Genomic DNA, 25,236 nt, shown 5'->3' with positions numbered 1-25,236 from the left:
CGCATAGAGCACGGCCGATCAGGGGGTTGGGGTGCTGCCCACTATCACTCACAGAGCAGGGCCGATAGGGGAGCTGGGGCACAGCCACCTGTCACACACAGAGCAGGGTGGATCAGGGGGTTGGGGCGCTGCACCCTGTCACACTCAGGGCAGGGCCAATGGGGAGGTTATGGCTCTACCCTGTCACACACAGAGCAAGCCCGTGGAGGGGGGTTGGGGCGCCACCCTCTATCACCCACAGAGCAGGGCTGATCAGGGGTTGGGGCGCCGCCACTGTCACACTCAGGGCAGGGCCGATGGAGAGGTTATGGCTCTATCCTGTCACACACAGAGCAGGGCCTGTGGGGTGGGGGGGGGGGTTGGGGCACCCCACCCTGTCACACACAGAGCAGGGCTGATCAGGGGGTTGGTGTGCTGCACCCTGTCACACACAGAGCCGCAGGGCAATCAGGGGATTGGGGAGCTCCCCCCTATCAGGCACAGAGCAGGGCTGATCAGGGGGTTTGGGCGCTGCCCCCTGTCACGCTGATCCCGGTGCCGGGAGCCTCGCTGCTCCGCTGATCCCGGTGCCGAGAGGCATATTACCCTTTTACTATATAGGATAGAGGCCTGATGCATGGGTAGGGGCCGGCTGGTTTGTCCTGAAGGGTGTCCTGGATCAGGGTGGGGGTCCCCACTGGGGTGCCTGGCCAGTCTGGGTGAGGGGCTGAGGGCTGTTTTCCGGAAGCGGGTGACTGAAGCTCCCAACCGCTCCTTTTTTTCTTTTTTTCTTTTTTATTCTGGGCCAGCTTTAGCTCTGAGGCCTCGCTGCTGAGAACATTGATACAATGTTGTGGTCAGGCTGGCTGAAGCCCGGCTGAATGAAAGCCGGTTTCTGGGGTTTTGTTTAGCTTCTTATTTGCAACATAGTACATAGTTGCTTAGAGTTTCAGCTGAGAGCCCGGCAGCGGCAGGCGGGGAACATTGGAGTCTGCAGTCACTGGAGCAAGGAAGCCTCCCTTCTCACTTCAGTGCATGGCTGACAGCCGCCATCTTGGCTGACAGTTAATTTGCATAAGGATATGCTGATTAGCCAATGGGAAGGGTAGCGGTCGTACGCTAATTACCATGTTTCTCTTTTATTAGTGTAGATAGAGGCCTGGTGCATGGGTGGGGACCAGCTGGTTTACCCTGAAGGGTGTCCCTCATCAGGGTGGGGGTCCCACTGGGGTGTCTGGCCAGTCTGGGTGAGGGGCTGAGGGCCGTTTTCAGACTGGCCACAGCCCCTTCAGGATGGGGGTCCCCGCTGGGATGCCTGGACAGCCTGGATGAGGGGCTGATGGCTGTTTGCAGGCTGGCCACACCTTCTTCAGGTTGGGGTGTCCTGCTGTGGTGCCTGGCCAGTCTGGGTGAGTGGCTGATGGCTGTTTGTAGGCTGGCCATGTCCCCCAACCACCCAAGCTCCCAGTGGAGGCTGGCTGGAAGCAGGTATCGGGGATTTATTTATCTTCTATAATTGAAACTTTGTTGCCTTGAGCAGAGCCCACAGCCAGCCAGGGCAGGCGGGAAGCTTGGCTTCCTCCATCCCCGGGGCAACCAAGCCTCCTGCTTGCTCCAGCTCCTTGGCTGTCGGTGGCCATCTTGGCCACCATCTTGGTTTGGTTAATTTGCATGTAGTCTCTCTGATTGGCTGGTAGGCGTGGCTTGTGAGTGTAGCAGAGATATGGTCAATTTGCATGTTTCTCTTTTATTAGATAAGACTAGATGCCTGGTGCACAGATTCATGCACATTGAAAGGAAATTAATTAGAAGGTGGCCAGTGGAGCGGGACTGGGCGACACAGGCCGGACATGCCCTGGAACCAACCTCTCTCAGTCCCTCCCTGGCCAGCCACACCTGGGGCTGTGCCGGGACTCGAAGGGCATCTGTAAAGTGAGCAGGGTCCCTCCAGCAGGTGGGGTCCCTTGGCCTGGCCTGCGGGGGTTGGGCCAAAACCGGCAGTTTGACATCCCCCAAGAGGTCCCGGAGCGCAAGAGGGCACCCTGCAAAGTTGCTGTCCCTTGGCAGCTCCTGCGTCGGGCATCTGCCCCCTGATAGTCAATGCCTGTCATACCTACCAGCCGGTTGGCCGGTCAGCTGGTTGCTTAGCCCTTTATATATATATATAAAGATATACATTTAAAAAAAACAAAACTACTCATAGAAAATGGCCTGAAGTACATGTAATCCACTCACTACAGATTTTATCTTTGGAGCAAACTTAAGAGCTACTTGCTAGAATTGCATTGTTTGAGCCCCTTTATAACTGTCTTTTTTGAACAGTGCTGGGGTGTCACTCCATTGTAACCCTGCAGTGAAGTGTGGTTACGGTGAAGGACTTTGCGATCAGTGTGCTATATTCCACTTGTTGTGACTATTGTCTGGATGTTCTCAGGCTACTGTCTTTAACATCACAGTACCCTAATTTATTGAGGATCTATAGATGAAACTTCTCATGGGTCTGAACTAGAAAAAGCCATTCTCCTGAGCCTCAGGTTTGTTTTTCATTGTAATTAATCTTGTTACTTTTTTGTCTCCTTTGTTATGCCAGCTGGGAAGCTCAAAATGTAATGTGTGACAAAGCTGTAGCAATTGTACAGAACATTATATTAGGCCTGGATGTGCTGAACTTTCCTTTAGTTTTCATTATATATTTACTTCACTCCACTTCCTTTTTAAATAATTTTTTATGTTTTGTATGTATCTGTAAAGTACCTCAAGGCCTGTTTGGAAACAAGGAAGATATATAAATAAAGAAATAAAATTGGGGTATATGCAGAAACAATCTCCTATTTTTGTTTTTAATCAGAGAGTCACCCACAGCTTGAACTCATTATGCTAATGAAATGGAAAAAATTTTTAAAGTATATATTTTTATTGAGTTTTAGAGAGAGAGGAAAGGGTAGGGAGTGAGACAGAAACATCAATTGGTGTTGGAAGCTACCCATTGTCTACGCTATCAGGAAAGTGTAAAAAAGGAGCCCAGAATGCTGGTGGACCTTGAGCTCTGGCAAGGGCCAAAGCTATGCACTGATTGTTTAGTCGAGACAATGGTGGCTCAATCAATTTCCTGACCAAACAGTCTCAAAGTAAATCTTTACTAATATATACTGACCTTTAAGATAGTCTGTCTGCTACCAGAATTGCCTGCCTGACTAAGGGCAATATGTGTATCTAGAATTGAATGGAAGGTTGGCAGGGCCTGGGCACCAGTGAAGCCTTTCTTCTTCAGAAAGACTCTCTGCCTGGCCCCCTGTTTCCAAATTCATATTTCTTGTCTAGTCTCATAATTTGCATGAGGCCCTTCTCCAGATCCTGAACCCTAAGCCACATGGGATGTGGCTTTTCACAAATTGGCTGCCTCCTTCACACCCCCTACTGGGGATCGAGCCTGAAATCCAGGAACATGCCCTGACCGGGAGTAGAGTAGAACTGGTGACCTCTTGGTGCATGGGTCGAAGCTCAGCCACTGAAAGCTACACTGACCAGGCTTAAATGGAGAATTTAAGAAGTCTTTCATCTGAATACTTTTTGTTGGAGACACTAGTGTCTGTGATTAGTTCTTGATGGGGACTACTATACTGCTAAGTCTGTTTGGCTCCTTTTCCCTTTTCTTCTCTTTCCTCCTCTGTCTATCACGCTCCTAGACTCTCCCACCTTTGTTCAGTCCTTCATGTGGTCCTCAAAGTCCCCCTTTTCAAGCATAGTTCTGATTATATATGCTCCCTGATTTAAAAATAAGATTGTCAAATGTTTTTTATTGCCTATAGGAAAAAGGCCAAATTTTACTCATCTTTCTGTATTCAAGACCTAGCATAGGCCTGGAATATAATAGGCAGCTGATGAATGTTGAATGAACTGAATTGTATTACATAACATAATACATGTAAGGCATTAGTAGAGCCCTTGGCACAAAAAAATGTTTACTACTCAATCTCTTTCCCTTACACTTGATAGGAATCTACTTTTCCCACCCCATCTCCCACCACTCTGACTTTAATCACCAATGATTCATAATTTTATGCACATAAAATACATTTCTATGCCTATGGAATATAAATGCTGTTCTTTCTACATGTAGTCTCTTCCTTAAATGCATCATACTTGCTCAAACCTAGAGTAAATAATACATATTCCTGATGATGTTGGTTCAAATTTTCTCTATAACAAGCTATGATATATATTTAAACTAGAGACCCAGTGCACAAAATTAATGCATAGGTAGGATCCCTAGGCCTGGCCGGTGATCAGGGCCAATCAGGGCTTTCTCCCGGCTGCCAGTTGCAGGCAAGGGCCTTCCTTCTCCCGACTGCCAGCTGTCAGCTGCCAGCTGCAGGTCAGAGCCTTCCTTTGTTCCACACCGCCCCCTGGTGGTCATCACATGTCATAGTGAGCAGTTGAACTCCTGGTCGGTCAAACTCCCGAGGGGACAATTTCCATATTAGCCTTTTATTATATAAGATAGTTTGGGAAGGAGGAAGCAAGATGGCGGCGATATAGGCAGACGCGTCCCAGGTCTTGTCCCGGAGCAAACGGAGTAAGCAGCTGAAACTAATAACACCCATCCTGAATTGGCAAATTTACTCAGCTGGTGAGACGGCTTGCAGCCTGGAAGGGCAGACCTCCCCTGGAAAGGTTAAAAACCAGGGATCTGGGCAGGAAAGTTTGCCAGACCTGAGCCCAGAGGCTCGGAGGGAGACCGCATGGCAGACAGCCGCGTCTCTTGGGACAGACACAGACCCTGACCAGGGTAAGGAGTTCCGCGGGTTTGCTGGCGCCAGGAGATTTGAGATTTGGATTTTGTGATTGCGGAGAACTGAGACTAAAGGGGGCATCCTGAGGAACTGATCAGACCATGCAGTGCCCATAAGAGAGGAGCGTTTCCCAGACCATGCAGTGCTGGTAAGAGAAGAGCGTTTCCCAGACCGCAGATCCAAGCAACAGCAGCCCCCTGATCACCGCAGCCTCCTGATCACCACACCCTCTGTCTGTGGAACAGCAACTGTACGTGAAGCCTCCCCCCACCAGCCAGAAGAGCCAACACAGCTGTGAACAACACCCACCAGAGGAGCTGCTGCCAACTGGAAAGCAGCTGCTACCGCAACCGTCTGAGCAGCAACCACAACCCAAGGAGCCCCTGCCACCCAGGGAGCAGCCACTGAACATCTCAACATCTACATATGTCAGCGAGATCAAACATGGGTAGGCAAAGAAACCCCCAAAGGAAAGAAAAGGAGGACTCGCCAGAAAAGCAGCTAAGTGAGACAGAGATATGCAACATGACGGAAAAAGAATTCAGAATAAGGTTCCTAGAGTACATGCACCACATGTTCAAGAAGCAAGAAGAAACAGATGAAAAACTCAACTACTTATGCAAGAAGCTAGAAGAAACAGATGAAAAAATCAACAACTTAAGTAAGTCCCAAGAAGAAATGAAGAGTGACATAGCTTCAATAAAAAACTCCATTGAAAGTATCAACAGTAGACTGGGAGAAGCGGAGGACCGAATTAGTGAATTAGAAGACAAGGAAGCAAAACACACTCAAACTGTACGGCAAATGGAGAAAAAAATTAAAAGACAGGAGGAGAGCCTAAGGGAGCTTTGGGACAACATGAAACGAAACAACATACGAATAATAGGGGTGCCAGAACAACAGAAAGATGAACATGGATTAGAAAACCTATTCGAAGAAATAATATCAGAAAACTTCCCTGAGGTGGGGAAGAAAAAAGTCACACAAGCCCAGAGAGTCCCAAACAAGGTGAACCCGAAATGACCCACACCAAGACACATCATAATTACCATGGCAAATGTTCAGGATAAAGAGAGAATCTTACAGGCTGCAAGAGAGAGACGGAAAGTAACATACAAGGGATCTCCCATTAGATTATCAAATGATTTCTCAACAGAAACACATCAGGCCAGAAAAGAATGGGCGGAAATCTACAAAGTGATGCAAAGCAAAGGACTGAATCCAAGAATACTCTATCCAGCAAGGCTATCATTCAAAATTGAAGGGGAAATAAGAAGCTTCACAGACAAAAAAGGGCTAAGGGAGTTTATCACCACCAAGCCAGCCATGCAAGAAATGCTAAAGGGACTGGTGTAAAAAGAAGAAATATCAAGCTCAGAAAGAAAACAGCCACACACACACACAAAAAAAGAAATGGCTACAAACAAATACCTTTCAATAATAACTTTAAATGTAAATGGACTAAATGCTCCAACCAAAAGACATCGAGTGGCTGAATGGATAAAAAAACATGACCCATACATCTGCTGTCTACAAGAGACCCACCTCATTAGAAGGGACTCACACAGACTGAAAGTGAAGGGATGGAAAAATATCTTTCACGCAAATGGAAAGGAAAAGAAAGCTGGGGTAGCAATACTTATATCTGACAAAATACATCTCAAAGTGAAGGCCATAACCAGAGATAAGGAAGGCCACTTCATAATACTAAAGGGATCAATACAACAAGAAGATATAACCCTGGTAAACATATATGCACCCAATGCAGGAGCACCCACATACATAAGAAAACTTCTGGAAGATATCAGGGGAGAGATCGACAACAATACAATCATAGTAGGGGACTTTAATACACCACTGACATCACTGGATAAATCCGCTAGACAAAAACTCAGCAAAGAAACAGCAATCCTAAATGACTCACTAGATCAGATGGACTTAATTGACATCTTCAGAACACTTCACCCCACAGCTGCGGAATATACATTCCTCTCAGGTGCTCATGGGACATATTCAAAAATAGACCACATATTGGGTCACAAGCAAAGTCTCCACAAATTCAAGAAGATTGAAATCATAAAAAGCTTCTTCGCAGACCACGATGGCATAATGTTAGAAATAAACTACAATAAAAACAACCCAAAATACTCAAACACTTGGAAGCTGAATAGCATGTTATTAAATATTGATTGGGTTACCGATGACATCAAAGAAGAAATTAAAAACATCCTGGACACTAATGACAATGAAAACACAACAATCCAAAACCTCTGGGACACAATGAAAGCAGTCCTGAGAGGAAAGTTTATAGCTCTACAGGCCTATCTCAAAAAACAAGAAAAAATGGTAGTCAATCATCTAACTCTACAACTCAAAGAATTAGAAAGAGAGCAACAAGAAAACCCCAGAGTGAGCAGAAGGAAGGAGATAATAAAGATTAGAGCAGAAATCAATGAAATAGAGACCAAAAAAACAATACAGAAAATCAATGAAACCAAGAGCTGGTTCTTTGAAAGGATAAACAAGATTGACAAACCCCTAGCCAGGCTCACCAAGAAGCAAAGAGAGAGGTCCCAAATAAACCAAATCAGAAATGATAGAGGCGAAATAACAACAGACCCCACAGAAATACAAATGATTGTTAAACAATACTACGAGCAACTCTACTCCAACAAACTGGACAACCTGGAGGAAATGGACAAATTCCTAGAAAAATACAACATTCCAAAACTCAATCAGGAAGAATCTAAAAACCTCAACAGGCCAATAACTATGGAAGAAATTGAAGCAGTCATCAGAAAGCTTCCAGCAAACAAAAGCCCAGGGCCAGACGGCTTCACAGGGGAGTTCTACCAAACATTCAAGGAAGAACTAAAACCTACCCTCCTCAGACTACTACAAAAAATTCAAGAGGAAGGAACGCTTCCAAGCTCATTCTATGAAGCCAGCATCACCCTAATACCAAAACCAGGTAAAGACATCACAATGAAAGAGAATTACAGGCCAATATCCCTCATGAACATAGATGCCAAAATCCTCAACAAAATCTTAGCAAATTGGATCCAGCAGTACATCAGAAGGATCATACACCATGACCAAGTAGGATTCATCCCAGAGATGCAAGGATGGTACAACATCCGTAAATCAATAAATGTGATACATCACATAAACAAATTGAAAGAAAAAAACCACATGGTCATATCAATTGATGCAGAAAAAGCATTCGACAAAATCCAACACCCATTTTTGATAAAAACTCTCAGAAAGGTGGGAATAGAAGGATCATACCTCAACATAATAAAAGCCATATATGACAGGCCCACAGCCAACATCATACTCAATGGACAAAAACTAACACCATTTCCCCTAAGAACAGGAACAAGACAGGGATGCCCACTCTCACCACTCCTGTTCAACATAGTACTGGAAGTATTAGCCATTGCAATTAGGCAAGAAGAAGGAATAAAAGGCATCCAAATTGGAAAAGAGGAAGTAAAACTGTCCTTATTTGCAGATGACATGATATTATACATACAAAACCCTAGAGACTCCATCAAAAAGCTACTAGACTTAATACATGAATTTGGCAATGTAGCAGGATACAAAATTAACCCCAAGAAATCTGAGGCATTTCTATACACCAACAGTGAACTTTCAGAAAGGGAGATCAGAAAAACAATCCCATTTACCATCGCACCAAAAAAATTAAGATACCTAGGAATAAACTTAACTAAAGAGGTTAAAGACCTCTACTCAGAAAACTACAGGACATTGAAAAAAGAGATAGAGGAAGACATAAACAGATGGAAGAACATACCATGTTCTTGGATTGGTAGAATCAACATCATTAAAATGTCCATACTACCCAAAGCAATCTATACATTCAATGCACTTCCCATTAAAATACCAATGGCCTTCTTCAAAGATCTAGAACGAACTCTCCAAAAATTCATCTGGAATAAAAAAAGACCCCGAATAGCTGCAACGATCCTGAGAAAGAACAAAGTAGGTGGGATCTCAATGCCAGATATCAAGCTGTATTACAAAGCCACTGTTCTCAAAACTGCCTGGTACTGGCACAAGAACAGACATATAGATCAGTGGAATAGAATAGAGAGTCCAGAAATTAGCCCGAACCAATATGCTCAATTAATTTTTGACAAAGGAGGCATGAACATACAATGGAGCCAAGATAGTCTCTTCAATAAATGGTGTTGGGAAAATTGGACAGACATATGCAAGAAAATGAAACTAGACCACCAACTTACACCATACACAAGAATAAACTCAAAATGGATAAAGGACTTAAATGTACGACAGGAAACCATAAAAATTCTAGAAGAATACAAAGGCAACAAAATCTCAGACATATGCCAAAACAATTTCTTCACTGATACAGCTCCTAGGGCAGTTGAAACTAAAGAGAAACTGAACAAATGGGACTACATCAAAATAAAAAGCTTCTGCACAGCAAAAGAAACCATCAACAAAACAACAAGAAAACCCACCTCGTGGGAAAACATATTTGCCAACGTCATATCTGATAAGGGCTTAATCTCCAAAATTTATAGGGAACTCATACAACTTAACAAAAAGAAGATAAACAATCCAATCAAAAAATGGGCAAAGGATCTAAATAGACACCTTTCAAAAGAGGACATTCAGAAAGCCAAGAGACATATGAAAACATGCTCAAAGTCACTAATCATCCGAGAGATGCAAATCAAAACAACAATGAGGTACCATCTCACACCTGTCAGAATGGCCATCATCAACAAATCAACAAACGACAAGTGCTGGAGAGGATGTGGAGAAAAAGGAACACTTGTGCACTGCTGGTGGGAATGCAGACTGGTGCAGCCACTATGGAAGGCAGTATGGAGGTTCCTCAAAAAATTGGAAATGGAACTCCCATTTGACCCTGTGATCCCACTTCTAGGAATATATCCCAAGAAACCAGAAACACCAATCAGAAAGGATATATGCACCCAGATGTTCATAGCAGCACAATTCACCATAGCTAAGATCTGGAAACAGCCTAAGTGCCCATCAGTAGATGAATGGATTAGAAAACTGTGGTACATCTACACAATGGAATACTATGCTGCTGTTAAAAAGAAGGAACTCCTACCATTTGCAACATCATGGATGGAACTGGAGAGCATTATGCTAAGTGAAACAAGCCAGTCAATGAAGGAAAAATACCACATGATCTCACTCATTCATGGATAATAAAGACCATTACAAACTTTTGAACAATAATAGATACAGAGGCAGAGCTGCCTCAAACTGATTGTCAAACTGCAGTGGGAAGGCCAGACAGAGTTGGGGGGCAGGAGGGAGGGGAGTAAGAGATCAACCGAAGGACTTGTATGCATGCATATAAGCATAACTAATGGACATAAGACACTGGGGGGTAAGGGAGGGTAGGGGTTTGTCAAGGGCGGGGGGAGGGGGAGGATTCTTATGTAATACCCTTTGTAATACTTCAAGCGAATTAAAAAAATAAAAATAAAAAAAAAATAAAGATGACATGAAGACTGGAAAAAAAAAAAAAAAAAAAAAAAAAGATAGTTTGATCTAGTTCAGTGATGGTGAACCTTTTGAGCTCGGCGTGTCAGCATTTTGAAAAACCCTAACTTAACTCTGATGCTGTGTCACATATAGAAATTTTTTGATATTTGCAACCATAGTAAAACAAAGACTTATATTTTTGATATTTATTTTATATATTTAAATGCCATTTAACAAAAAAAAATCAACCAAAAAAATGAGTTCACGTGTCACCTCTGACACGTGTGTCATAGGTTCGCCATCACTGATCTAGTTGGACATTTATAGCATCTTTCATATGTAATTACTTGTTCTTTTTAACTGGCAACACTCCTTAAAATGAATTAAAACTTACTTTTATTTATTAATGTAAGCATTCCTTTCTAGTATTCAAAGTGATGATTAAACCTTTGGATGTGAATGGATAGTTTTTATACATACATATCCAGTTGTTTAGCCTTTTACTTCATTAACTCATCCCCTGCAGGAAGTATAAAATACACTTTAGAAACTTTTACGATCCAAAGGATGGATGCTTTATTTACCTCATGAAAACTCAACCCAAGGCTACTGACAGCTGCAATTCTCCCAGCCACTTCCACATAATTTTTAAAATGTGAATGCCAGGAATGGTGCTGTTGACATTAATTTCAGGACAAGGAAGAGAAGGACTAGGTGTCTCAGGAGGAGTCTGTGGGGGAATAAACAAAGATACTCGTGCAATGTTGGAGATTTCTGATGTCAGGTTGACCTTATCAACAGCTTGAACAGCAATGAAGAGATCTGTGCCATTTTCAAAAGGGATGCTTTCTGGTTTAAACACAAAGACTTCCTCAGAGTTGGCCTCCTTTGGAATGAGATCGGTAGTGTTCACTTGAACCGATTCATTAAACTTGTCTCTGAGATCAAGAATACTTGTACTTATTCCAATGATATACTTGTAAGCTAAAAAAAAAAAAAAAGACATAACTTGCAATTCTCAAATTTTAAAAGGCTGTTAGAAACTTTATATCACCATCCCATAAAGTTCCAATGGGCAAATGCAATTGATGCTTCATTTTTACAAGCAGTAGTATCTTTTTACATTCTTGTCTATGTATCTCAACAGAGTAATAAGTGTAAGCTGGGTCAGGTTTAGTCAGTCTTTTAGAGCATAGTACCTGGCCAAGACAGGAGGTTGTTTGATTATTATTTTATTATTTCTACAGGAGTTTTTGGTACCGGAGCTTCTTAAACTCTAATGTGCATACAGATTCTAGTTCAGTTGGGGGTGAAATTGTACAGTGTCTAATAAGGATTCGTGTGATGCCAAGGCTGCAGCCTTGAAAACGATGCCTTTACAGGCTTCTTCCAAAGGAGAGCTCTGCTCCATAGATATATGTGCTTTATTCTCAATCCTCTCGAGGAGTCATTACTAATCATGGGGCTTATTAAAGGGCACTTTGGCAAGATTTCAGGAAAAAACTGAAGATAGCCTTTTCCTGGTTGAAAACCTCTGACACCTAAAGTAGGCCAGCTCTTCAGATTCTAAACCTCCCATTTTTAAATCTTTGTTTAAATAAATTTTTTAAATTGAGGTAACATTAGTTAATAATATTATACAAATTTCAGGTGTACAACATTATAATTCTCCACCTGTGTACTCTGTTGTATGCTCGCCACCAAAAGTCTAATTTCCATTATTTATCGTATATTGGAGCTACTTTACCCATTTTGCCCTTGACACCCCCCCCCCCCCCACCCCCCCCGCTTAATTTCAGAGAACAGTCCTGCCCTGTCTTCCACATGCATCACAAAACACCTGCCTGCCTCCCTCCCTTCTGCACCTCTGCTGGGCTGCTAAACTGCTTCACAGGTTCCACACCGCATTCAGCTTACCTCTCCCGTAATCATAATCATCCCCAGGAGCTGTCCATGTCACATTGATGCGATTGTCCCCTTGGAGTTTTGCCTTCAGGTCCGTGATTTGGCAAGGTGGAAAGAGATCAGGTATGGGAGCCTTTGGGACATTGGAGGCCACAAAAGAACCTCCTGAGGATGTTCTGCTGAAACACACTTGCTTGCCTTGAAGATCATTCTTATTAATTTCAGGTCTTGGTGGATTCCATTTTACTTCACCTGCATTAAAATATTCCTCAATACATGGTAAGCTGCACAAACTGGCTACACTTTCCTCTGTTTTGTTATTGGCTTACCCTCTTCCTACTTTTCCCTTCCCCTTCTTTTCTCCCACACACAAAATTCATTTTAATTATTTGGTGTAAAGATCCCAGATCAGAGAGGAAGAAGCAAAGAGAGAATCCCAGTTCTTTATCTCACAGATATTTAGTGGAATGACTTTCATAATTTATTTTCATGACATTTGTCCTGGAATTGTTTCTTTTCCCAACTTTTAGCCTATCCTGATCATACTCTTCCACAAGCAGTATAAATACTACTGCTTTTTTAAACCTCCTCAGATTGCCTCAAGAAGTCTCTTCCACCTAAACAATACTGTGGGTTCCATTATCTTTTCTATTTATTTGGTAATTAATCACCTGGACCTTTAAGAATTGCCTTGATTATTTGTTCTGTGCATGAAATGTTCTGTGTTAGGGATTCTAAAATTTTATGCATTTGAACGACTTCTGATTTTCTCAGTGAATGCATGGAAACCTAGTTTTTGTAGCAAATTCACTTTCTCATAAACTCTACTTTTTTAGCCCTTAAAAATTACCCATTAATCTGGTCTTGGGCAAACATGAAGTAGGTACCTCGGCAGGTGAAGGGTTAGTATTGGATTCACCAGTAGAGACCATCTCTCTTGTTATTAAGGCTCATCAAGATATGGAGGGAAGAACATGGCTTCCCAATGCCAAGCCTGGTGCTATTACTACTAGTTATGTGAATCAATAACTTCTCTAGCCTCTGTTTCTCTATCTATAAAATGGGATAATTAGGAGAATGAAATGTAATAATGTAATTAAGACACTGAGCATAGGCCAGATACAGCCACTAAATCAGTTCCCTCCTGCCTTCTCCTAACACAAAAAGAAGGACACATGGGAATAAAATAAACTAAAATTTTAGACAGAGCTTTTCAAGCAATGGTATCTTTTAAAGCATTTTTTCCTATGATCACATTTGCATGAGGAGACACTACATGTCTCAGGACTCTCCCTTTCCTAAGCATACATCCAAGTACCGAGAAGCATATATTCACCTACTATTCTTCCTGGTCTGAGCAGAAGAGAGGAAGGAAGGGAGAAGGTGGGCTTATGAAAACATTGATGTAGATAATAAGCCTTAAATTGTTATTATTTTTATTCTTTGGGAATGCCTATGTCAGTGGAAAGAGCTTCATTACAAAATGTTTTTAAATTTATTAGATATAATGAACATTTATTGAATACTTAACTGTTTACCAGCAATAGCTTATTAGGTATATAGTTACTTGTTTATTCCTTATAACCATTCTATGTGGTAGTAACCATTAATATCCCTATTTTACAACTGAGGAAAATGAAGAAAAATAATTTAAAATAATTGACTTAATAAAGGGCTGGAATTTGAACTGAGGCAGTCAACAAATACATTGAACCTAGTGTCTTCAACTGGGGGCTATTTTGCCCCCAGGGGACAGTGGGTGATGTCTGGAGACATTTCTGATTGTTATGACTGTGAGGGTTGTTTTTGTTTTCTAGTGAGTAGAGGCCAGGAATGCTGCTAATTATCCGACAAAGCACAGGACCACCCCCCACAACAAACAATTATGTGGCCCAAAAGATCAATAGTGCCAAGGCTGAGAAACCCTAATTTAATCCTGCGCCATTCTCCCCGCAGGCTTAATGGTTTCCTCTTGATCGCAAACCTTTTACTCAAGTCAGGTGTGTCATTACAGATTACTTACCATTCTCAATCCAGCCAGGTATGTACATGGCTCCATTCTGCTGGGGCATAACTCTCTGTCTGGCTGCGTACACTCCTCCCAGAGCCCGCACTTTTACACTGTATCTACCATTTGTATCATAAGCTGTAAAATATCTCGAATAGATACCATCATCCTTAGTAGCATCAGCACCTTGATAGGGAAATGAAGGAATTAATGAATATCCTAAAAGTAACTGGGTGTTTGTATATTTCCAAATCAAAGGTGAGTTAACATTTTCAAAGTAAAGAGAATCCAGCATGCTTTTCAAGAGAGTTTAGGATTTGACTACGTAAAGGACGAGGTCTACTTCTTTTACATGTGTGTGTGATGTGTATGTGTGTATAGTTTCATATGTGTACACCTTATCTTCCTGAACTGTTGAATTTCTTTTTGAAATCAGAGATCATGTCGTGTGTATTACATCCAACACAGTGCAGGCTAACTACTCGATAGGTAGCTGTTGTATTGAACTGAATTGCTGTATGTTACTGAGGAGAAAAAAAATGTTATGTGATTATTTTTCAAAAATTCATAGCTTCTCCCAGGGTGGATTTAGGAAGGAAATTCATTTATAGATTTTGTCCTAAAAAGATTACTTGCATCACAGTAAGCAGCAAAGTTTTGCCTAAAAAGAAATGTAGAATTTTTTCTTCTTTTCTTCCTGTTAGATTTCTTAAATTAAAAAAATAATGGGCAGGATTTTCATTTTGGGAACAAGATAATATAGAGTCTGCATAGATATAGGAGTCACATATAACTGTACTTGAATTTATCTCTGCTGCTTTCCGAATGTGAAAGCCTCAGTTTCTTCATTTGTAATGTAGGGATAGTGATATCTCAACAGTGTGGGGTACAGATAAAACATATACACACACACACATATATATATATATTTGATCACACAAAACCCTAATGTAAGATAGGTATTAATTTATTAATTTTTTGGAGCTTATGAATACCCTCTGATAACTCCCTAGAATCTCTGAGCTATTGAGCTTGAGCCACCAATATGTTTGGGCTTTGCAGAAGCTAAAAGTAGGCCCTTTTTCATGTTGTCCAACATTTAGAAATACAGGAATTGGTGGGGGGAGCAGAAAGCTCTCCCAACCAGACCCTCAGTGCTGCACTCCCTGTTTCTAAGTGTCCTCAGCAGGCCATGCCCTCCTGCTGTTGCTTCTTGGAAAAGGAAGATGTGTTTTGCAATTTCTTGGGTGGTTACCTGCTCCGTTGTCCAATAGTTCCAAGGTAACTGTTTGTCCCTTTGCTGATTCTATCAGCGCTGTGACACTGGCCCTCAGAATCGGCATGTTTCCTTGGTGAACCTTTGCATAAACTACCATAGGGCTAGGGAAATTGCCTTTGTCTTTGTTCATTTTAGAGGTCACTGTAACTGGAGGCAAGGTAGCACTAGATGCGCGGGTGGTGACAGTCAAAGTCAGGGTCTGGGAGCTTGCTTGCAGACTGTAATTCCAAATGCCAACCTGACCAAAACAAATGGAGACATTTCCAGTTAGGATCTGGGTGACACAGACTTGACTTCTGTGAGGAGCCTATCTCATACGAGCATGTTAAAGCATATCTAGGATGGTCTTTGCTACTCGCAGCCAAGGGAAACTTTGGTATGCTTGAGCCAACTACATGGTTCTTACTGTCAAGAAAGCCCTACTTGGGGAAAATGAAGTCTGAAAACTATTCTTATCTTTGCCTTGGTTTCTGAAGGGCAGGATCAAATGGCTGGGTTTGGGGGGTAGAAGAAACAGTTTTCATGAACCTGACTCTTTAAGGATGATGTTGCATCGTGACCACCATGTAATTTGAAGGTTCTCCTTTTAGTATCTGGAGAAAAACAACACGGCTTTCCTTTCTTTTGACTTGCTGTCATATTGAGTGATCTCCTTTGGATGGAGATTTTTTGTGGTGCTCTCTTTCATTCAACACTGACTTTCCTTTTAGCAACTAACCACGTTTAAAAAGCTATGGTTATTCTATAAAAACGTTACCTTGTCAAATTGTGAGAAGGGGAAATGCTGAGTCCATACCTTGGCAGTGCCTGGGATTGGGAGGTAGGCCATTTTAGTGTCTGTGTCCACTACAAAGCCATCTTGTTTCTTTCCGCTGGGATCCCAGAGAAGGATCTGGGGAGGCTGTATTGTCCAGGTGATGAGAAACAAGGTGTCGTTTCCCACGGTGCTGTCCACAATCACTGTGCCATTCATCCACTGACTGGCCTGGAGAGTTACTCCTGTACTCTCAAGCTGTTCAGAAAAACAACTCTTTATTTTCTGGAGACTACAGCTCCCATCACAGGGTCTCTTCCATTCTGCCCCCCAACATTCAGTTGTTCCATTAAAAAGCCCTGAGTGCTTAGGTCCTTGGTTTGGTATTTTGCTATTATGATCTAATTCTAAATTCCCTCTCCAGCTTTAGCTTCCACAATGTTGATTCCTGCACCCAAACCAGACCACTTCCCTAAGCGACTCTGCGACTTTATCACACTCTCACTTCTCTTGGAAGTATGTGTGCTCATCTCTATTTGTCTAAACCTTACCTATCCTTTAAATTTCACTTCAAACGTCACTTTTTCCACGGAGCTTTCTCTGATGTCCATCTCACTTACCAGCTGAGAGTAATTGCTCCCTCCTGTGAGCTCCCACAGAGGACTGTTTCTGTCAGTCCTTTGATATTCTCACATTGTGTTTTGCTTTATACCTACTGGTATACAGAGCTCATCCTACTTACTACCCTATAACTATGACTGGGACTTATTTCCACCCAGGTATGGATTGTTTGGATTGCAAATAACTAAGTGTTAAATTGAGTATTTCCGCAGTCCCTGTGAAGATAAATTAAGTCAGTTGCCAAGGTTGTCTGTTTTGGGGAGTAGAATGGAGCTGAGAAGCTGGGATTAAGATGGGGAAGGGTTAGTAAGACTTTTGTAAAAAGTGTGATTTTGAGGATTATGGCCTAGATTATTACTTATTGTCCTTAAATTGAACTCTTATTAGAAGATAGGGTGGCCTAGTCATGGAGCTAGAATTTCTAGTTCCATAGGAAGATTATGATCTTGGATCTGATTCTTATGACAAGTGGGTAAATGAATCACACTCCTTTCTTCATCACTCTTCCTGTTAGGTTTCTTAAATAAAATACAAATGGGCAGAAATGGCCTGATTGTGAACTTGCCCTTTCATCAGTTTAATTACTTTTCTAAGACACGTTCCTCCCATTTCTAAACCAGGCTCTTGAGTTTCATTTTCTAAATTTGAACTAGGATAACCCAACGGAGTATAATTGCTTTCTTCTTTGACTGAATAATTGCTATATTGGTAGACCAGAAAGCCTGTTGTTTTGAACTCTTATCATTATTTGGCTTTGACATCAGGCATTCCTTTACTTTTATCCAAACTTTCACAATAAAAGTTATAATCCACACAAGTATGAGTATTGATTGTTTACTCTCTCTAGTTCAAAAAAATCATGTGAGTAATTTTTGCACTATTAGAGAAGAGCATTTTAAAATGTTTGTCCAGTTTTTTTTTTTTAAATAGTACCATAATTTTTTTTTTTTAAATATATTTTATTGATTTTTTACAGAGAGGAAGGGAGAGAGATAGATAGTTAGAAACATCGATGGGAGAGAAACATCGACCAGCTGCCTCCTGCACATCTCCCACGGGGGATGTGCCCGAAACCCAGGTACATGCCCTTGACCGGAATCGAACCCGGGACCCTTCAGTCCGCAGGCCGACGCTCTATCCACTGAGCCAAACCGGCTCTGGCATAGTACCATAATTTTTAAAAGAAAATTTTGTTTTCTTGAAATTTTAGAATCAGAAGGGCCTGATTTTTCAGAAAAACAGAAGTTTTCGGGTTTATATCTGACTAAGAAGATGAGGCCCAGATGGATGAAGTTCATTGCCTGTGGTCATAGAGTTAATGACCGACCCTGGACAAGAATCCAGGTGTCTGGACTGACGGCGTGGGCTTTTCACAGTACAAAGCACTTTCCATCCATTACATGAAAATCTTGGCCACTATTAGAGATTTGTGGTAATGGAAAAATAGAGCAAGTAATCCCTGAACACTTTTCCTGGAAAATTTGTATTGAGATGATCTACTCTGAAGAAAATTCTGAGCCAATTATATTGCTATGGGTGCTTGTTAACAGATGTTAAAAAAGAATGCTTGGACCCATTATATTTTATGTTGCTGGTTTTTATGAGGAAGTCACTTTAGTACTATTTTCAAACAAGTAAACACTGTTGCTTTGTTTAAATGAGTAGTGTTGCATTTTAGGACTAATGTTTAATATCAGCCTGAAACATGTATTTTAATTTTAAGTCACTAGTAGAAGAAAGTAGAACTTAAAACTTTTAACCAGTAAACTCTCCATCTTGGCTAGCATTATTTATAAACATGAAAACTCGCAGAGGAAGAAGTCTGACCTGGATGGAGCGCTGGGAGACAGCTCCATTTCCTGATGAGAGGGCCCCAAAAGCGTCAATGAGGCCGTTGTTCTGAGCCTGATCTGAAGCATATGTCTGCAAACCTCCTGAGAAGAAATTACATCGTCAGAAGTTACTTGGTAGAAATCAAGTATGCGCAACATTTTTGCTCTTCTTAAGGTAACAGAATACACAAAATAAATATTCTACTGTGTTATTAAAGTATTAATAGATGAACATCAAATAAGTATTCAGATTAACTCAGAAATTGATACTAGCTTTTTAGTCCTACTAAATAATAACTCCAGCAACATCTCAGTTGTATGGCAACTTTAACTATGTGCAAAGCAACCATGAAGCTGACAAGCCCAAACTGATATTATAAAATTCATATTTTCCCCAGCTGGTGTGGCTCAGTGGTTGAGCATCAACCTATGGACCATGCACTTTCATAGTAGAGAATCCACGAAGTCTTACTCTAAACCTATTGATTTATTCTTATTTTAGACATAATCCTAAGAAGGATGACTTTTGAGTTTTCTCCTAAATCAGAAAAGCTATGCATGTGACAAAGGAAGAAATAACAGCTGGTGAGGAACCATTATAGAAAAGTACAATATGTAAAAAAATGATACTATTCTACACCAAGCAGTTTTGGGCTATTTAGAATAGGTGTAACTAGGATAGTTGATGTGAAAGTACTTTTAAACTATTAATGTCATCCAGTCTAAGGAAAGTATTTTGATAATAACTGTTGATAATACAATTGGTGCTCTACCTAGATCCTTTATCTAGGTGATTGCATCTCTTCTCAGCTGCTCTGTTAGCTGCTAATGGCATATAGCTGCCCCATTTTCCAGAGAATGGCCTTACCAAAAGGGGACACCCAAGCCCCAAGCTAGGAAATAACCTTCCCCCTCATCTCTGCCCCGCCCTGACAGTCCACAGCCATGGACTGATGGACACAGTGGCACAAAAGGCCAGTGCCCTTGCTTTAAAATTGGACCAAGCTTGCAATGCAGTTCCAGCTCCGAGTCTTCTGTGGAGTCAGGCTTCAGCTGGACTCCAAGTTCAGTCGGATGCATACCTAGCTCCTTCCCCTGTACTACCCTACGTCTCCCCTCCCTCTCATGAGAGGTCTCCCTCTGTAAATTACATGCGCCTAAATCCCTGCCTCAGTTTCTGCCTCTCAGAAACCCAGCCTAAGGCAGCTAGTATTAGGAGCAAACCGCCCTGTCATTTTAGCTGCCTCAGAAGGAAACTCAGCATAATCATTGCTATCCATACTGCTGGTCCTAAGTAAAATAAATACATAAAAATAAATCGTGCCCATCCATTCCGCTAAAGAAGCCAGGGGCATATGGGATCTATTTTTACCATCTGTTGTGTTAGAAGCACAATTGATTAATGTTTTACAGAGAAGTGCTTCGTATTCCACATTTTCAGAGTGACCTTCCATGTGGCTGAGCAGACCCTTTGCTCTCCCCCTGCTACTCCTTGTTAAAAGTCCCAACTCAGATGTCATCTTTCTGGGCCCTCTCCTTCCCTTCTTTGTGCCTCCTTGTGCTTTCTATTGCCAACAGGGCACTGTGTCATGGTATAATGTAATTGGTGTCTCCCGTGGGTCTCTTGGAAGCTGCCAACTGGAAGTGAGTGGTTCCTGGCTAACCTAGTAGATTCCTTCCAGCTCTTATAAAGCTCCTGGGAAGAGAGTCCCAGGTCCTCATTAGGGTGCCATGATGGTCCCATCTTCTCCAGACTGCCCTAATCCTAGAACCAAGGCCTTACAATAAATGGGTGGAGTAGGTTATAATGGTTATTTGGGGATAAGGTAGTCACTTGGCCAGTAAATGACCCCTTTTCTCCCTCTCCCACCTTTCCCCTCTTCCCCACTTCACTGGAGCTCACAGTCCAGTGGAAGCAACAATACAGGGGGGCTCAGCAGATTGCCCCTCACCGGTCATTTTAGACAGCTCCTCCAGTTCTTTCGCTGCATCGGGCCCCAGGGCAACGGTGTGGATGATGGCTCTGCTCTGTTTCACCTCAGTAAAGCATGTGCTTATGGAGGTGTCCTCCCCATCAGTCAGTAGCACAATTTCAGCTCCATCTGTTGGGTATTTCTTCCTAATCACCTAAGGACATAATTAAGAGTGTGAGTTACCAAACTCAGGGCGGCCAAAGTGTTTGTGAAAATTGCATGTATAGAGAACAAGGAAAGGAATTCCAGAATAACAAAAGTGTCTGGGGATGGTCAAATGTCTCTCTCTTTTGAAACGACACACTCTTAAATGGGAAACATTCATGGCACTTTTCTGTGCTCTTTTCTCGTGACGAACCTGCTGCAGTGAGAGCTTTATAAAGTGTGGCTCAGGGCAGTTCCAGAGGTGAGCAGCCCTGGGGACGCAGGAGAGAAGTTTCCTTCACATAATCTCTCCTCAAGAGCTTTCAGGGGTTCCAAGAAACCCTCAGAAACCATCCTCTTTTAATGGGGATAATATTGGGGGAATATTAGACCTAGGGTAGATTTTAGCTTGTATGATATTCACCTGTCTGACCATACCAACGTTTTATGGCTGACATTGGTTCTGATTGGTCAATACCCAGCTCACATGAGCTGTTAAAAAATTTAATGTATCCTTTGTGCCACTCAGGGTGTATCTCAAGAAACTAGAAACACCAATCAGAAAGGATATATGCACCCCTATGTTCATAGCAGCACAATTTACCATAGCTAAGATTTGGAAACAGCTTAAGTGCTCATCAGCAGATGAGTGGATTAAAAAAACTGTGGTACGTCTATACAATGGAATACTATGCTGTGGTAAAAAAAAAAAAAAAAAAAAAGAAGGAACTCCTACCATTTGCAACAGCATGGATGGAACTGGAAAGCATTATGCTAAGTGAAATGAGCCAGTCAGAGAAAGATAAATATCACATGATTTCATTCATTTGTGGAATATAATGAACAACATAAACTGATGAACAAAAACAAATCCAGAGACAGAGAAGCATCAATCAGACAGTCAAACCTCAGAGGGAAGGTAGGGGAGGGCAGGGGTAAGGGGGAAAGATCAACCAAAGGACTTGTATGCATGCATATAAGCCTAACAAATGGACACAGACACCAGGGGGGTGAAGGCATGAGCGGGGGGGATGGGGGGCAATGGTGGGATAAGAACACATATGTAATACCTTAATCAATAAAGGAAAAGAAATTATAGCCATAAAAAAATTTAATGTACCCTGTGATTAAAGCAAAACATTTTATTCCTAGTAATCTCAGTTCCTATTTGTCCTATGACACCTATATTGTAACTGCTAGACACGGACTACAGTTTGTTATGTGGTGTAGAGAGGACAATATTGAATAAGATGATGATGGAAGGAAAATCACATAAAACAACAGTGTTATCCGTTTAAGAAGAGGGAGGCATGAGTCCCACTCTTCTAAAAAGAGTGGAAGGAAGACCCAGAAGGAGGGGAAACAAGCAATCAAGCCTCCCTTCTCTGGACCAGACTCTCAGAAAGGGAATGCGTCTTAAGTAGGTTGAAAGGAAAGCTGGGAGCAGAGAAGACTTTCTCTCCGCTCTGTTTGAATTCTGAGAGGGGCAGCCACACAAGGGAAGAGAGCTGAACTGTGACTGTTGCTGTGTGAAGGAGCCCAGAGCCCAGAGCCCAGAGCCCAGGAGCCTATCAGCCATGGCCGTGGGCTTGGTCTGCCTGAGCTGTAGGATCTTAGAAGCTAGAGAAAGAGCTTAATTTGGATTCCCTTGTCAACACTCCCCATCACTACTACAGGTCATGGAAAACGTGCAGACATTCCCACACACACACTATTGGGGAGATAGAAGACAGCTGACGTGAGAGTCGGCAGGCAAGAGAACAGGTCATCTTGCCTTAGAGGCTGAGGGCATGAGTGGGGGTGGGGTGGGGGCACTATGGGGGGATAAAGACACATATGCAATACCTTAATCGATAAAGGGGGGAAAAAAGGTGCACAGCCTTCCTTGGGGGCTGAATGGAGGATGTAGGTATGCTCAGGGCTCTGCTCCAACAGTGAGAGCCAGGGCAGGGCTGAGTTAGCTGGGGAGGACCACTGGGCCCTGATCAAGCCAAGAGAACAAGCAAATCACAGCGGCCACACCTCACCAGATACCACTCCCAGGAGCCCAGGACAGACCTGTCCAGGGTCCTCTAGCAAGGACCAGTGGGGATCCTGAGGACAGTGTAGGATCCAAGGCCTTTACCTCATCACCCTGAAGTCACCCACAAGCTCCTTCTGACCCTCCATTCAGATTCCATAGGGCAAGAGAAGCATTTAAACTTCAACTGTATCCCTCACACTCTCTCACCCATCCGAGTGGAAAATGCAGAACCATTCTCTCCTCATCGCCAGGCCATCTGGCATTAGTCATCTCCCTCAGGGTTTGCATAACAGGAGTTCAGTATACATCAGTGATTTCACTGTCAGTTTCCCTCCCTCATTTGCTTCTTTAATCAAAGCTTGAATGAGTGGCAGAGGCAAACGAACCCAGATGCACACAGGCATCTGGCTAAGGGTTTTCCAGCTGACTGTGTACACAATAGAAACTACTTTCAGGGAACCGGCCTTCAAGGTGGAATAAAAGGGCCAGAGGGACAGACTGCATTTGAGGGAATGTTGGAGCCATTGTTCACATGAAATTCAATGTTTCTGCTGCTGCCTGGGAATGTGGAACAGCCCCAAAGATGTGTTGTGTCCACAGCAGGCACAGGGCAGAACTGCCTGAGTCGTTGCTGAGACTCTCAGCCCTTAAGCCTGCTAGCTTTGTTTCGTGGAGCTAAATAGCCTCTAAATAATACAGAATATTATATTCTGTCTTTAGTGCAATTAAGCATCAGCTGCAATCAGATGGCTCAATTCAGTTTTATTTCTTGAGAACCTCCTGCATACAAGATATTGTGCCAGCTTCCTCGGAGGTAAAAAGAAAAATCTTACTCCTAAAGTTTGCTTAAGTGAAGCACGTGATTAGAAAATAAGAGAGAGAAGAGCCTGAAGTCATAAGAGCTATTTTTTTTTAAAGGTCATGGGATTCAGAAAGAGCAATTCTACACAGTTAGAAGGATCAGGAAAGATGTCAAGAAGTATGGTCCTTTGAAGAACCAGAGTGCTCTGAGGTGCACAGGAGGGAGGAGAAAGTACTCTAAGTGGGGAACTAGCCTGGCAAAGGTGCAGGAGCTCTGAAGGACAGGTGGTCTCACTTGCTTAAACATCTGGAAGAGAGTCCCTGGTACTTAAGACTTGTGAGGGAAGTAGAGATTATTTTGTGAATGCCTTAAATATTAGCTGGAGAAATTTTTACTTAAATTTATTGAAAATGGCGAGATATTGATATCTAAGTAGAGGGATGGGGTGTGGTCAGATGGGACCTTTGGATAGACCCCCAATACATTTATAGTTATATTTCCTAAGGCCTCCTGCTTCAATAAATAAACCATTTGCTTGCACAAAAGGAGGTACTTCTGTGCCCAGAAGTTTGGAGTGCTAAGCTACCTCAAAATTTAACCATAACTCAGAGCTCATGTTTTTTTCTCATAGAAGATACTCTGTTGTGTCCCTGTGTACCTTCCTTCATAGCAGTCATGATAGTTTATGCATATTAACTTATTTGTGTGATTATGTGGTTAATGTATCTGCCCAATAAGATTATAAGCTCTGTGACAGGAGGATGTGTGGTGTCTCTTTGGCCCTCATGGTATTCTTAAAGCCCAACACAGTGCCTTGCTTATAGTAGGCACACATGAATATTTTGAATGCAGGCATGCATGTAGGAAAGCAGGAATGCATTGATGTAGAAAAGCACGAAAGCATGAATGAACTAATTAACAATAGTTTTGCAGGGCTGTGTCTTTGTATCATTTGAACCACTGCTCTACCATACATTGTCTAATTCAACCAGATACTAGGCATGTATGGAAACACTGGAAAGGAGGGATTTCTTAACCATGAGTTGTAAACATTGACGAGCCACAATAGGGGAACTTGTCTCACAGTAAATGCTGATCGAAGTCCACTGCAGATGGATGTTCCTCCTGAGGCCGCTGTGGGTAACTTTCTGATGAGCACATCCCTTTCCGCGCCACCGTTTATCTGTACGAGTTCACTTTGGACTTGGGCAGCACTGTCAAACATCACCATGCCTACCCAGGACCCTTGCTCAACCGTCTGCAGCAGGAAAAGTTTGCCTGCTTGATTCATTCGTTTTAGGCGGTCACCACTCTGAATGGAGAAGCAGAAGACAGGCAGTCAGGTTGTGTTTAGGTGGGCAGACTAATAACAGAACAGGCCAGAGGGAATTTGGAAGGGGTTGTCTCAACAGAGAGTAAATGGCAGCAAGCTTACTCAAGGCATATCCTTCTATGGGAGAAATCTCCTCCTTTATATTTAGTAGTATTTTGGAGTAGAATTTTTGGGCCTTTGTAAAAATAGCCCTAAAAGGTAAAACCAGATTAGGCTGTAGTTCAATCATTAGGCTTTAGAAACAGGTCTGTAGACCTGCGCACTGTCAGGGAAACA

At 42.4% G+C, this 25,236-nt stretch overlaps 1 protein-coding gene across 1 annotated transcript in view; it reads right to left on the bottom strand.

Moving 5' to 3' along the window:
- Positions 1-10,837: 10,837 nt before the first annotated feature.
- The window catches only part of CLCA1 (chloride channel accessory 1), a 33,731-nt gene continuing 19,332 nt past the window's right edge, over positions 10,838-25,236 (bottom strand). The window contains exons 7-14 of the mRNA XM_070405505.1: positions 24,712-24,939; positions 20,638-20,812; positions 18,681-18,787; positions 16,275-16,490; positions 15,455-15,716; positions 14,215-14,385; positions 12,204-12,443; positions 10,838-11,270 (exon numbers count right to left, since the gene is read on the bottom strand). Coding sequence (XP_070261606.1) covers positions 10,882-11,270; positions 12,204-12,443; positions 14,215-14,385; positions 15,455-15,716; positions 16,275-16,490; positions 18,681-18,787; positions 20,638-20,812; positions 24,712-24,939 — 1,788 coding nt within the window. The 3' untranslated portion in view covers positions 10,838-10,881. The remainder of the gene's footprint in view (positions 11,271-12,203; positions 12,444-14,214; positions 14,386-15,454; positions 15,717-16,274; positions 16,491-18,680; positions 18,788-20,637; positions 20,813-24,711; positions 24,940-25,236) is intronic.

The sequence above is a fragment of the Myotis yumanensis genome, unplaced genomic scaffold (genome assembly GCF_028538775.1).
Source record: "Myotis yumanensis isolate MYYU_CA2020_CCGP unplaced genomic scaffold, mMyoYum1.0.hap1 SCAF_2, whole genome shotgun sequence".
NCBI classification, from domain to species: domain Eukaryota; kingdom Metazoa; phylum Chordata; class Mammalia; order Chiroptera; family Vespertilionidae; genus Myotis; species Myotis yumanensis.
Note: the sequence above shows the minus strand (reverse complement) of the source record. Positions and strands in the feature narration are given on the sequence as shown.